Source organism: Gobius niger (genome assembly GCF_951799975.1).
Source record: "Gobius niger genome assembly, chromosome: 1".
NCBI lineage: Eukaryota > Metazoa > Chordata > Actinopteri > Gobiiformes > Gobiidae > Gobius > Gobius niger.
In genome coordinates this window covers 55,543,177-55,558,921 of record NC_136852.1, presented here as the reverse complement: position 1 = coordinate 55,558,921, position 15,745 = coordinate 55,543,177, and the positions used below count along the sequence as shown (strand labels likewise).

The 15,745-nt window shown below is 40.0% G+C and overlaps 2 protein-coding genes across 2 annotated transcripts; one reads left to right on the top strand and one right to left on the bottom strand.

Annotated features, from left to right (window-relative positions):
- Positions 1-1,583: 1,583 nt before the first annotated feature.
- On the bottom strand, positions 1,584-3,454 carry LOC306978358 (E3 ubiquitin-protein ligase NEURL3). The gene is made up of 4 exons (XM_079576881.1): positions 3,353-3,454; positions 2,103-2,600; positions 1,888-2,019; positions 1,584-1,805 (listed from the first exon to the last, which is right to left on the bottom strand). The coding sequence occupies exons 1-4, from the start codon at positions 3,375-3,377 to the stop codon at positions 1,630-1,632; spliced, it is 831 nt and encodes a 276-aa protein (XP_079433007.1). The 5' UTR covers positions 3,378-3,454; the 3' UTR covers positions 1,584-1,629.
- Positions 3,455-8,719: 5,265 nt separating this feature from the next.
- LOC306967709 (homeobox protein Nkx-6.3-like) lies at positions 8,720-10,861 on the top strand. The gene is made up of 3 exons (XM_079562840.1): positions 8,720-9,406; positions 9,777-9,946; positions 10,023-10,861. Exons 1-3 carry the CDS (start codon positions 8,998-9,000, stop codon positions 10,251-10,253), a joined length of 810 nt encoding a protein of 269 aa, XP_079418966.1. The 5' UTR covers positions 8,720-8,997; the 3' UTR covers positions 10,254-10,861.
- Positions 10,862-15,745: the final 4,884 nt, after the last annotated feature.

Below are 15,745 nucleotides of genomic sequence, written 5' to 3'. Positions count from 1 at the left end.
GTCTACCTTAACTTTGATGTCCCAGTCATGCACCTCAAATGTCGTTGCTTTTAAATGTCGCTAAAAGTTAACCAACATATCTAAAATGCTAAGTAGATCATTTGATACAACAATTATATAACCCAGTTCTGAGAAATCGCATTCAACAAAGCTGTCGCCATCATCATCGAAGGTCACATAGGCCTATCTGCACTTTTATCCCAATAAACACAATAAACTCGGATTTGTAGTATTCTAGGTGAAAGGCTGTACGACACTGCCCCCCAACGGATGACTGATGAACTGTGCGCCTGATGAAGTTATTCCCATAAGACACCGCCAGATGTCGCCAGATCGGCTTAAGCCACTGCTCTAAAACACAGTGAGTAAATTAACTGATTACAACACATTAAACACAGCTTTATGAAGTGTTCTTAATTAACCTCTTAAACCCCGGCTTAACCAAGCACATTATCAACCTTACCCAAATCTAAAAGCTTCTTGGAAAAACATTAGCGACAAAAACGGGAAGTAAATGAGGATTAAAACGCCGCAAAAAAACGCATCAAAAGAGCAACAAAGCAGGTGACAAAAAACGATGAAAAAGCAACTAAACGGTAACAAAAACGTGATAACGTGAGGAAAAATAGATCCATTTTGACGGTCTTAGCTTTCAAATGAAGCGTAAAACTGGCCTATAGGATGTGAGCTCCAGTCGAGAAGCTTCTAGATTTGGATAAAGTTGAACTGGAGAAAATGTGCTTGGTTATGGTTGAGGTTAAAGCAGTACTAAGTAACGTGTTTTCCTTAATAAATCCTTTTCGTAGTCCCTGTGGGGGTGATACAAGTGTTTATGGGATGATTGGAGGGTCTTTCATCTCCCCCTGGTGTCTCTGACCAGAAAACCATGTTTGCAACTTGTCTGCCACCGGTCCGGAGAAAGCAATACACACTAATGGAATCACGAAGAAGAAGCTAACATGCTAACGGGCAAAGCTAGCTGCGGGCTAACGTCACCTTAAACAGTATTTACAGCAAAGTTTGAGTGAAAAAAAATATTTCCATTGTATAATTGGATGCACAGTAACCCTCTCCCCCTTCGCCTTTCCTGTCAGCGTAGTATTTACTCTCCAAGACAATTAATAAGTTAAAAAATCGTAACTTGCTACGACACCTGCAGTTGCGCTTATGGCCTCTAGAGGGAAGAGTTACTTAGTACTGCTTTAAGAGGTTAAAAATACTAATACTATTGTGAATATTAACAAATACACAGCGGTTATAACTAAAGGCCATTTTGCAGTAGGGAGGCCTTGAATGACTTGTGTAATAGTGTCCTCATATAACATTAGTCATTCAGATATCATCTAGATTCTACATGTAAATCTACTGTTGTTCAATGTGTTCTGTATTTACACACACACATACAGGAATCAATGTATTTTATTACATTGTTTATAATACTCTGTTCAGTATGAAAAAAATAATCTCTTTACATAAAAAACACAGTAATTTACGTCTTTTTCTTTTTAGTGTTGACAATATATTTGCATTGCTAAATATATTCATAAATATAAAAACTATATACATAATGAGATACACTGCTTTACAAAACACATTCACATTATTTACATGATTGGCCTGATTTTCTTGTTACGCAGCTGCTATGATCCCACTGCGGATCGTCTGTCGACAGAGGGGGCAGGTGCCGAAATCCTCCAGAACTCGCATCGCGCAGTTTGAGCACAGACACTGGTGCCCACAGGGTTTCACTATGATCCTGGCCTCTTTTGCCAAACACACCACACACTCCTCGCAGTTTCCTTTGCCTGCAGGAGAAGCACAAAACAAACATTTAGAAACAATCCATGTAGGCCGCAATGTAAACTCGTTGTTATTACAAGGTTCTACCTGCTGAGGTCCGTGTGTCCACAAGCGGGATGGCTCTGCAGGGCTCAATGCTCGGGGCAGACGGGGTCACGACTTCACATACAGGAGGAAGGCACGACTTTCTTGTGCGAAAAAGATCCTTCTTCACTGATCCTGTAGTTGACATATTATAAAATGAGCTTGAGCCAAGATATGAGGCACTACAGATTGAAGTAAGTGAAGATAGAACATGTTACCTAATAAGGTGATGCCGCATGTTTGGCCGTATACATCGATCATAGCCCACAGTGGTCGGCTGATGTCCACACCTGTCAGCAGTTTACTCTGGATGCTGTTGTTGACAAGCACATTTAAAGAGCCGCTGTCCGACACCCAGAACTCCAGCAATGCGCCTTTCCTGACCAGATCGTCCGCCACAGGTGCTGCCCAGTGTCCAGGGACATTCGTGAGGCAGGGAATGGCCATACAGGGCAGCTCTCCAGTGCGGGCCGATGGTGGGACAGTTGTGAAGCCCACTCGGAGAGCTCCTGTCCAGTTGAGACGGTGTTTGTCGACCCTGAGTCGCACTCGCTCCTGCACCCGGACAGACCGGCAGCTGAACAGGAGGCCGTTCTTAAATGTGTCCGAGGCTCGCTGCGCACACCTGCCGTGTTCAGATAGATTGATGCACGCCCCTTTGATCTGAGAGTGGAAGGTCAGAGGTCCCAGGCACAGTGCACCACACCTGTGCACATCTGCAGACACACAGAAAGCACTTTAGGTCAGCCATCTAGCAGCTTTCATAAACCTTTATTACAATTCATTATTACTGGTTCAGGATTTTAAGAGATATAACTGTGATATAATTAAACACAATCTAGACTGTGAGGGGAAGTAATAAAGTAATAAAGAAGAAGAATGATAAACAATAACACCAGAGCCTTATCTTACATGTGTGTGGTATTACACAGTAGCAACACCTTGCATCAACCACTGACTGACACCACAAGTGTGTCAATACTGTTGGATTTAGAGGATTTCTGAGCTAGACTTTGACAATATTTTACTTAATACCTTTTATTAATACTGTCATACCAAACATTAACAGACACATATAAATACTAAAATTTAATTTAAATCTTTAGTCCAATTGAATGGTATTTTAGGCTAATTATTATTTTTAGGTCCATAAAATCCCTCCAGTTTCTGCCATTTCTCAAAAAGTTAAAGTGAATATACAATAAACCATAATACCATACAATAATTCAAGTTCAAGTGTATTTATCATATGTGTCAAGTAAAATGCTCCAAAAGCAATGAAAAGAGTTTTGCCCTGGCACTCTTTCCGCCGAACAAGAAAACTAATCTACATAAAAAAAATAAAAAAAAAATGAAATTGAAATCAAAATACTGAGTCACTTACAATTAAAAAAAAAGCTTATTTCTTTCTAAAATTCTTCCTACATAAAATATAAAAGTTTACAGCAAAATTAAAATGTCGTCTCACCAGAGTTGAGGCCGCTCTTCACCATGTTGTAGATTTGTTCTGTGTCTCAGAGAAAAGAAGCTGTTGCTCTTGTGGCTGATTTCTTCATTTGTGATGAACTGGATATTCATGTGGTGCATTTATTTGCTTAACATCATACATCACATCAATGGGAGGAGCAGAAAAGGGGAGGGACATTCTTTTGGAAAAGTACCCAAAACCTGTTCTCCATTAGTTTTTTTTACTTTCAGTTTCCAACATACTCAATGTAAACAGGTGTATGTGTCTGTGCCATTGAGTTGGGATTTTTTTTTTTTTTTTTAATAATTAATCATATAGAGCAATTACAAATGCTGTAAAAACAAAATCGAATATCACTAGTGTCATTTTGTAACTAGGAAATTGTTTATTGTTTGGAATTTGAAGCATTTCAGGAAACACTAATAGTGACAATAGTGAATAAACTGTCCGAGATAAACTTTCTGAGGAGCATAATGTCTGTTCTTTCACACTTTAAACATCAAATTAGTTGTTTATTTGTTTGTAATTTGAAACATTTCAGGAAACACTGTAATAGTGACAATAGAAAGATCATTTAATGTATTAACTGCACTTTTTATTGAATTTTCTATGAATTCTTAATTTTTTGTGATTGTTTCTTTTTGTTTTAAAAAAGAAACAATTACAAATAAAATATTAAAGCCGCAAGCGGCATCGAACGGCCCTCGCGGGCCGTGCCTCCTTTAGCGCCTCTGTTGCCACAACCCTACCAAGGGCGCCAGCGTTGCCACACTGCATTTTATTGCCTTGATGTGCCATTAATCGTTGTCAGTAAACATCAAAACAACATTTTTAGCCTCTCCATGTGAGTAATGGCTCCAGCCTGCAGAGGGCGCTAGCGCGCCCGTAATCTTTTTAATTTCACAATTAGCGTCAGACGGCCCTAACGGGCCGTACTTCCATGACCACTGTCCACAAGCTCCTGACAGGGGGCGCAAACGCGCTGTAATGTTGTATAATGTGAAATTTATGTGTCAGCCCCATTGGATAACATGGGGGGCCCCGGGCGTCACCATGGCAACACCGTACAAAATACGATATGGGTCTCATTGGCTTTTTGGATCGGGACGCCATCAACTATTTTTGTACCGAATTTTATCCATTTCTGAGAAACTAATTTTTTTCCCATAATGCATTTTTTCTTCTGCACCTGGAGGGGGCGCTATCGCGCCCAATGTCACTTTTTCACATTTGTTGTGTCCAGGGGTGAAAGGTCAATAAAATGTATATTTCCGATTTTTAATCGGAGTTTGTTTGTGCGAATGGGAGCAATTTTTAGTTTTTGATGAATAGCAAAATTCTTCGTAAAGATTGCGGCTTCGCCGCAAACAAACCGTAAAACATAGGCAAATGATTTGAATAACTTTTGATGCCCCACATCTGGAGATGAGCTGGAGCGATTTTGAGCTCATTTGGTGAAACGCCCTAGGAGGAGTTCGTTAAAATGCGACGTCAGCGAAAACGCTGACTCAGCATTCTCCGGCCTTCCTGTCAAAATGGCGGACTTCCGGTTTGTCAGGGGGCGTGGCCACAATAATATTTTTTGTTTGTCGTCACATGACGAATGTCTGTACCGAATCTCGTCGCTCTACGACAAAGTTTACTTCGGCCCCTCCCCCATTGGCGCAATGTATTTTGATTTATGTAGGTGGCGCTGTCGCGCCATTTTTTTTTCCCCCAATATGAAACACACATTTAAATTAATTTTTCACCGGACCTGAATTTTGGGCAAAGTTTGGTGAGTTTTCGACAATGTTCAGGGGGTCAAATTCCTGCTCAAAGAGCAGAAGAAGAAGAAAGAAAGAATAATTAAAGCCGCAAGCGGCATCGAACGGCCCTCGCGGGCCGTGCCTCCTTTAGCGCCTCTATTGCCGCGTCTATGTAACCGTACCAAGGGCGCCACACTGCATTTTATTGCCCTGATGTGCCATTAATCTTTGTCAGTAAACATCAGAGCTACATTTTTAGCCTCTCCATGTAAGCAATGGCTCAAGCCTGCAGAGGGCGCTAGCGCGCCCGTAATCTTTTTAATTTCACAACTGGCATCAGATGACCCTAACGGGCCGTATTTCCATGACCACTGTCCACAAGCTCCTGACAGGGGGCGCTAACGCGCTGTAATGTTGTATAATGTGAGATGTATGTGTCAGCCCCATTGGATAACATGGGGGGCCCCGGGGGTCACCATGGCAACACCGTACAAAATACGATATGGGTGTCATTGGCTTTTTGGATCGGGACGCCATCAACTATTTTTGTACCGAATTTCATCCATTTCCGACAAACTAATTTTTTTCCCATAATGCATTTTTTCTTCTGCACCTGGAGGGGGCGCTATCGCGCCCAATGGCACTTTTTCCACATTTGTTGCGTCCAGGGGTGAAAGGTCAACAAAATGTATATTTCCGATTTTTAATCGGAGTTTGTTTGTGCGAATGGGAGCGATTTTTAGTTTTTGATGAATCGCAAAATACTTCGGAAAGATTGCGGCTTCGCCGCAAACGAACCATAAAACTTAGCCAAAAAATTTGGATAACTTTTGATGCCCCACATCTGGAGATGAGCTGGAGCGATTTTGAGCTCATTTGGTGAAACGCCCTAGGAGGAGTTCGTTAAAATGCGACGTCAGCGAAAACGCTGACTCAGCATTCTCAGGACTTCCTGTCAAAATGGCGGACTTCCGGTTTGTCAGGGGGCGTGGCCACAATAATATTTTTTTTTTGTCGTCACATGACGAATGTCTGGACCGAATCTCGTCGCTCTACGACAAAGTTTACTTCGGCCCCTCCCCCATTGGCGCAATGTATTTTGATTTTTGTAGGTGGCGCTGTCGCGCCATTTTTTTTCCCCCCAATATGAAACACACATTTAAATTAATTTTTCACCGGACCTGAATTTTGGGCAAAGTTTGGTGAGTTTTCGACAATGTTCAGGGGGTCAAATTCCTGCTCAAAGAGCAGAAGAAGAAGAAAGAAAGAATAATAATAATATTTTTTACAAAAACAATATCGTCGCTTTCGCGACGATATCATAATATACATTTTTGGAAAGCTTTCAACGAACCGCACGCACCCGTGGGGGTCCTGGGTGGATGACGAGCGCTTCGCGCTCGTCATCCACTATATACCCCCATTCACACTATATACCCCCATTCATTTTAATGCAATAATAAGTATAAAGGGCCCACACCTCCGGTGTGGGCTGTCACTGTTTTACACGGTGAGTTTACGGTTGACATGGGGACAGCGCTTCGCGCTGTTTTTGTGCGCTCCGCGCACTTAGGTTCAGTGCGCTGCGCGCACTGCGCTGTGATTACGATTACAATAGGCCCTTGCGACGGCAGGCCGCTCGGGCCTAATAATAATATTTTTTACAAAAACAATATCGTCGCTTTCGCGACGATATCATAATATACATTTTTGGAAAGCTTTCAACGAACCGCACGCACCCGTGGGGGTCCTGGGTGGATGACGAGCGCTTCGCGCTCGTCATCCACTATATACCCCCATTCACACTATATACCCCCATTCATTTTAATGCAATAATAAGTATAAAGGGCCCACACCTCTGGTGTGGGCTGTCACTGTTTTACACGGTGAGTTTACGGTTGACATGGGGACAGCGCTTCGCGCTGTTTTTGTGCGCTCCGCGCACTTAGGTTCAGTGCGCTGCGCGCACTGCGCTGTGATTACGATTACAATAGGCCCTTGCGACGGCAGGCCGCTCGGGCCTAATAAGCTTTTGTGAAGCTCTTTGACTTTCTTTGTGTATGAATGGTGTTCTGTTTATACTCATACCTTTTGTTGCAGCATCCTGTTTCAATTACAGTGGCAATAGTTATATAGTTTTCTAATGATGTCACTCATTGAGGTTGTTTTCAGAAAGCACATGGCTGTCCTTTCCTCACTCCTCATTGGAGCTCTTCCTTGTCTTGTGACTAAGGCAGGAAGTTGTAGAAGTTGAGATCATGCTGGAAATTTACTTGGACCCGTCCGTCTTTATGACTAATGCACGTGCTCACATGATTTACACAGAAATCAGACCACAGACACTATCAGAGGAGCCAGTGCAAACACGAGCAGCTTGTGTTTGACCAGCATACAGTGGGACTAAAGCAGATGGATCGAGACAAGGGCAGATGTGAGGAACACTCTCATAGATTTATCACATGAAAACATAACATGTATCCATTGTTTCATTTACTTTATAGGTAATGCATAGAACATTCAAGTATATTTATCAGAAACAGCTAAAAGCCTGCTCAGAGCACAGTGCAGTGCCCAGGTAAAGACTAACCATCATAACTGAACCATCATTGCTCACTTCTGTTAATTGTATCATATAATTATTGCTTGTATTTTAATTAAATATTAATTCTCTGCACAATGAATACTGACAACAGTGGAGCACATTGTGAAAGCTTGAAAAGCTGCAGTACAAGTGTAGTTCAGTTTTATTAAAGCAAAATGTGTATATATAAATAGATTGCATTTTTATGTCATTATTTATGAAGGATGTTTTGGCCCTATCTGACACGATTATTAATAATGATCCAAATAGCCAATATCATAGTTAATGTTGAACATTATCTTTGTTTATAATCAGACCCACAAACCTGCCATATAAAGGCGCATTGAGTTGCCTTGTGTACGAAATGCGCGGTATAAATAAAGTTGCCTCGCCTTGCCTTAATCTTATGGTTTCAACTTCTCTCAACTAACAACAGTTTTATCTTGATGGCGTCATGTCTGAAAATACTGAAGGGAAATTATTTTGTGTATTTGGTCAGTGTGTGTTAATGAACACACATGGGACTCGTGTGTAAATACGCCATGTCAGATTGTAACCAAGGCATAATTTCCATCTATTGTCCCCCACTTGCACTCTCAACACATCCGCTTTTTAATAATTCAATATTTGTGAGAGAAGTCATTAAACTTTGTGCAATTTTTTGTTTTATTTACAAAATACAGATGACATAATAATATGCTGATAAAAGCGTCAAATAAAATGCCAATTTATACAGTAGTGATGCGGTTGCTCGTTTGAATAATTAAAATTAAAATGTTGAATATTATGTTCACGTTGGCCTTAACGGACAGCTCTGGGCTCAGCTGTTTGTGCTGCCCTGCTTGGTCAGACACGGCAGGTCATCAAAAAATCAACTTGTTCCCACTCCACCTGTTTAAAAAACTATTAATCTACCCCCATCCAATAAAAGGCTTGGCTTCACTCAAGAACCAATAGAAACACATTGAACCCCTCAGACCCGGGCCAATCCTGTGCCGCATTCAAATGTAGCCTGTCTTTATCAAGGTGCCACTCCAAATCCACATCCAGTGTATTTATGAGATGTGTGTCTGAGGAGGGGCATCTTCGAGACCGAGGACTGTACAACATGGGGTCAGAGGGGCTGCACTGAAGTGCCACGGAGAGTTTATCTGTGTGTCGTGTGATTTTTGAATTTGTCCACATTTATAGCAAGGTTAGACTGAGGAGAATCAGGCTTTGGTACAGACTGGGTAGTGCGAGTGCACTTGTTGGGGCCTTTTCTGTCTGGACCGCACTGCGTTTCTGTCGCACTGACGTGGAGGAGAGCTGTTCTCATGGATCCAAACATCCAGGGCTCCTTCATCTTCAACAACAGCTTGAACCAGTTTTCCTCTGACCTGAAGGCTCCTGTGTGTCAGTATTCTGTGCCCAACTCCTTCTACAAGCTCAACCCAAGTCTGAACAGCCAGCTGCCTGCCGGGACGCCCCATGGCATCAGTGACATCCTGAGTCGCTCCATGGTGGGAATGGGCTCCACAGGCACCATGCTGTCTGGGTACACTCCTATGGGCAGCTTTGGCCCAACTATCTCCAACACACCTGTGTACTACAACCGAGACTACAACTCCTCACTGAACAGCTTCAACAAACCGTCCACTGAGTGCCCCATGAAGGGGCGCAGTGTGGGCTGCTGGGCCGACAGCAGCTGTGAGTGGAGGACGGGGCGGACACAGTGCTCCAACAGTGAGTGACTCCAGGACACACTCATCACACATGCACGTGGGGGATAAGGAGCTGCTCTTGTGCTACTGTGTGTCATTCCCCTAAATATAGGTTTAATTTGTTCTATATGAATGCGATAATAAATAAAATGTACAAAAAAATAACAAAGAATAGTTGCATGTTAATTTATTGAGTGTACTCTGAAGAAAGACATTTGTTATTGGTGTTGTATATGTGATAAAAAATAAATCTTATTTCCCATGTAAATGTAAATGCATTAACATGCAATGCTAATTGATTGAAAACTGCTGTGTATGTCTAATGACATATGTGACATTACAGTTCTGCCATAATAAAATGTTACACTCTTGCACATTGTTTTCTGTTTTAGACAGTGGTCCACTCGGGGAGATGCCCAGCAGGAAGAAGCACACCAGGCCAACGTTCAGTGGACATCAGATCTTTGCTCTGGAGAAGACTTTTGAACAGACCAAGTATTTGGCAGGACCTGAACGCGCCCGACTGGCTTACTCTCTGGGGATGACAGAATCACAAGTGAAGGTAAAACTAGTTCATCTTTATATAAAGAGTTGCACAACACATTCCTCAGACACTTTAGCAGCTGTTTGTCTTTTAGGTGTGGTTTCAAAACAGGCGCACCAAGTGGAGGAAGAAGAGTGCATCTGAACCCAGCTCCACACAGGTGTCCCACGCGGGACAGAGTGGCGACGGGTCAGAGAACGAGGTGGAGGATGAGGAGTACAACAAACCTCTGGATCCCGACTCTGACGATGACAAGATCCGCTTATTACTACGGAAACACCGGCGAGCGTTCTCTGTGCTGCGCCTGGGACCACACCAAGTCTGATACTGCCCACTGTACAGTATTCAAGCACGGGCCGCTCCAAAGACAAGCATGCTGTAATCGTACCATAGGGTTGTAATATATTTAACTTCACTCAGACCAAGCCTGAGAGGCGACACACATCAATAAATTAGAATTTTTAAGAAGTTCAATCAAAATTATAATATAACAATGTTTTTTGTATGAGATGGATAGTACAAACATGTAATTAATTACAGTTTAATTATTAAGTTTCAAAATAATACTTCAATTTATTGATGTGTGTTTCTGCTTTGAATTAAGCCAGTCCACTGCAGCACTTTGGAGACATTATACAGTTTACTGTCGTTTGCAGCAGTGGTTCTCAACTGGTTTGGCGTCGGGGCCCAAATATGTAAAATGTAATGTAAAATATAGTATTTTCCTCAACAAATGCTGTTGAAAAAGCATTAAGCCAAAACAACCTGATATCAGTCATTTTAACAGACTCAAGTCGTGATTCTATACTTTTCTGTACATTAATATTAAATGAAATGTTTTCCGGGAAAGGCTCGTGACCCACTGAAAACGGTTTCGCCTGTTGAGAACCACTGGTGAACAGTATACTGTGTAAAAGATTTCTTTTTTCATTAAAAAAAATATTAAAAACGACTATGCATGAAATAATTGAATAAATAAACATTGTAAATATATGACTGTTTGATGGAGTTTTTAAGGTCTGTTTGAGTTTAGGTGAATTGTTCAGGATTGGACACATAAACACAGCCAGAGTGTGACGACTCTTGTGGATAAGCTGAATGGCAATTGGTCATTTCTGATAAAAGCAATATAGATCAATGACAAAGCCCAATAAACTAATTCTGTGAAGTAAACTGGTCATAACGTTAGAAAATGGATCATCTTTGTGGAAGCGATGTGATTTCAGGCTATAACCAACTGCAACTAAGATGGTCTGAGATAAACTTTATAAGGAGCATAATATCTGTGCTTTCACATTATTAACATGATCCAAGTTTTACATACAATTAGTGATTAAAAAAAAAATTATATTGAATTATATAAGAAAACAAGAGCCAACACTATGATGTAATGTAATCAGCCTGACTGTCTTACATAACCTGTAAAGTCATGTCCGGTAACCTACAAAGATGTCCAAGATAAAAACAAAAAACATTACGACAGAATTTAAACTCGGCCACCAAAGTTGTCATTTTGTTTTGTTATGTTTAGGAGTTGAATCAATCATAGACTATAAATAAAAATGTGTGTTTTAAGTCTTGCGTCAAAAGTTTGATTCCCACATGACAAATCGTGCCTATTATTGCGACTCCTTAATGCGGAATTAGTTGGAAATATTACAGATGTAAACATAACATGAAAATGGACAGTATTTCAATATTATTATTTTGAAAGAAAACTTCTTGTGTTTTAGCTTCATTTTTTAACACAATACACAGCTTAAAACCAATAAATCTGAGTTAAGTGAATCATTTTCTAAATAATTGGCTGCATCCTGTTTATTTTATTTAATGCATTTTTGCTGCGTGTGCAAATGAAATGGTCTGTGTGTGTCTGTTTTTGTGCAAGCCAAACACAGGAAGTAAATAAAGTCATTTTCCCTCTGTTCTCACAGAAAATATTTGTTTAAAAATGTAAGGATCAATTTAATTCGAAGTAATTCGAAAGCCCCTCATCATAAGGCCATGGCACAGAACATAGGCCTTACTGAAAACTCACCCCTGGCTTTTGGCTTAATACTGATTCAAGCCTACATTGATTTTTTTTTTTAGAGTTGAGTTGTCTTTCCTTTTGTTTTGTTTTGACTTCACATCAAATTGACTTAGGCTTGATATTATCTAGCTGACCTTGTACACTGTGGGTTTCTCCACCTGAAAGTCAGGGCCTTTCCGTTAAATCACTATCAATTTGTTTGTAAATGATAGGCTAATAAAACTTTGCTCAAAACATAACTAAAGTCAAAATGAAAGTGTAAGCACGTGTTGTGACCAAAATAAACAGTAACTGAAGAGAGGGAGGGGGGGCAAAGGTCAAAACTCCAGCGATTCGCTCTGGGGTCTCTGTCCTAATTGAAGACAATGACCCTCAGAAGCCATTTAACATGAAATCAATACCAGCAGACGAGCTCTTTCCCCACACGCTCCCTTATGGCCCCAGACAGGCATGACCAAGATTTACAGTCTATGGACGAACCTCCACAGAGTCTGAACATTGTGAAGCGAAGGGCACTGTGTTGCATGGTGAAGAACCAGGACAATGTTACCACAAGCCTGTTTTTTTAATTTTAGATCTTCTTGTGTTAGATCTTCTTTCAGCAAAAATAAATCCAAAACCTTACAACTAATGATGCTAAATTGAGACAGGTGAATTCAGTAATTGGCTCATTATAGGGCTGGACGAAAAGAAGAAGAAAAAATGTTACACATTGCTCGAGCTTTATTTCTTCCCATGTCTCTCATTTAAAAGAAATGAATGAATGTAGTGACCATTGACAAGAAATTGTTTTAGTTAAAGTTTAACTAACTAAACTTACTACGTACCGACCACGTGAGATAAGCTTTGTTGGCAAATATCCTTTATGGCCTGGTATATATCCAGACCATAAAGGTTGAAAGTAACCCTCTCCTTTTAGATCAGTCAACTCATCAAACAGGTTTATCAACATCTATGATTAAGTAAGAGAACTCTGCAGAAGTCACGTATCAACATACAAGAAAGGATATTTACTATCTGCAAAAGTGACATGGTAGTGCCTGTGAATGGTAATGGTAACACTGGCCAAATACACTCCACACAATTACAACATTCAGTCTTGTTTTACAACGTTTCAAATTGTCTGTTGTCATACAAACCGTGCATGTATTGTGTGCGTGAGAATAAACATTGTGCCATCCCTTTTGTGTAAGATCAAGAAGTGATCGCCCAATAACAAGCATTGCATCAAAAACCACACATGACAGAACAAAACTGCACATTGCATTCTAGCGACGAGGTATTAATCTAAGGACATAAAACACGTAATAACACAGGATGCTGCAGGCAAACGTGTTTCTGGACAGACGAGAGCAAACTGAAGATTTATTTTGGCAAATGTGTCATACTATTAGTCAGGATTACAGGATAAAGCACTTTGTTTTTATGGAATTAAAATAAGTCGTAAAATAGAATAAACACAGTAATAGTTACTATTTGTACCAACTCAACTCAAAAGCTTAAACTGGGGCTACACAGGCCACAGTCTAGTTACTACAGTTCTAGAAGTTTGTAATGTGTGAAAATGGTGCTGAGAAAAATGACAAACAACTACATTTATTGTGTGACAGGGAAGGGCCAGCCTCAGCTTTGTGAGATTGACTTCCAGCACAGATAAAACAATTTGCTGAATCTTCACTTTTCTTCCTATACAGTCCTGTCAGTAAAATACTAATCTAATTTTCGGCATGTTATATTACTCTTATTCACCTAATCCGCCCGCCCACTTTTGCCTCTTGTTGCCTTTGGACATTAACAAAATAACAGTCTGATCATGATGTAAAGTGATTGGGGCAGATATTTTAGGACGGATCGTCTTCTCTTCTGCTTCTTTTATTTCAGACTGTGTCGAGTAGGAATTTTTTTGCGTGGAGTGTTTTTTTAATTTTTATTAAACAAACAAATAAAAGGAAAATAAAGGAAAAAGGGAAAAAATGACACTAGAGCAGGAAGTCCGTTCATTAAGTGGAGAACAAGGGAAAATGTTGCCACTAAATTCTGATGAGCAGTAGATTGATTTGTGTATAACGTCCGATGTTCATTCGCACCGACAAGTCAACACTGCACTGTTTCTGCGGGCGGCCTGAAAACCGCTTTGTGTCCGTGTAGTAACTGAGTAACTTTCTCTTGACGTCCCAGTCCTATGAAACTAATAGAAGGGTGAAGGGGCGGGCACAATGCAAAGCGGCCCCCACGGGAACTTTCAGAATAAGGTGAATATGTTTCACTGGTACAAAAAACACAACATGAAACAAACGTAACGCATTGTGTCATCAAATTCTCTAAAACGTGCCAAGACTTCACGTGCGCTGTCCAACCACATGTTTTCAAGTCACCACAGTTTACCACAACAACAAAAATATTTTATCTCTAACAATGATGTCTGTCAAGCTACCAACATGTGTTTGCCACATCAAACTCACATCATCATAAATACCTAAAATCAGAACAAGCATTAAAATGCAAACATGGTAAGTATGTACCACTGCAATCTGACCGGCTAAAAATGAAAACACACAAAAAATTATAAACAAAAAATATCTTGATAAAGATCATTCACGACGCTTGTATATTCACCGCAAAAACCCAGTGAATGCTGCAGGTTTTCCTGCACCAGTCCTCCATTCTCACTTGGTTCATTGCGTAAAAGATTGAAAGGATTTTTTATGTCCACAACATCGCTCTTGTGAAAAGTCTGGGCGAGGTTGCAGAGGTGTTCGGTTCAAAACAGAGTTGAGACTGTGAGACACATAATGTTAGAGCATTAGATACAGCACACAATACAAAAGAATACAAATATGCCTCGTGTCAATGCAGTGCTGAAAGAAGTACTCAATATTCTTATTTAAGTAAAAGTGCAGATACAGGACCAAAAATGTACTTAAAGGCACACTGTGTAACATTTTGGACTATACTGTTGCCATCAGTACAAAACAAAAGAATGGATTTGGATGTGGACCTAATCTGTTTATATCTCAAACTCTGCTGTCTTTAGTGACATCTCCATGGAAACAAGTTATGTCATGTCTTAGGAGAGCTGAGGCCGCTCACAGCAAAATTACATGTTTCTTTAAAATATAAAATATCTGTCATAAAATAAAAGCTTGTGTTTCAATTTTATTTTAGGGTAAAATTCTACGCGCTGTGGCTTTAAGTAAAAGTAAAGATAAATGTTTTACTTGAGTGAAAGTATAAAAGAATGCATTGTAAAATGTACTTTATAAGTAAAAAGTAAAAGTATTTAAGAGGTTAATGTGCAGGATTTTTTTTAAAATCATTTGAATAAAACCAGATCTAAAATAATAAACCACTAAACCAAGTCTAAACTGAGACTAAACCAGTTCATGGTCCATGAGAGGTCACTTTGAAAATAAAATACTTTCAACCCAATTTAAAAATGTAGTGGAGTAGAAAGAACTGATACAGGCTCTAAAATGTAGCGAAGTAAAAGTAAAAAGTATTCATCGTAAAGTTAACTTCAGAAAAGTAAAAGTACCTTTACTTTGTGACATTGACACAGTGGTGGAAAGTAACTAACACAGCATAAAAGAAAGGGGAACTCTTTTTATCTTCTGAGAAAGGAAAAAGAAACTAGACTCATTTGTGTCATTCAATAGAAAAGCAAAAAGAGGCAGTAATATATATATTTTTAAATTCTTCTTAACATTATTGAATCTAAATGCATTAATTTCATTTAATGTGAACAATATTATGGATATGGTCAATATAACCACACGCTGCTGCTG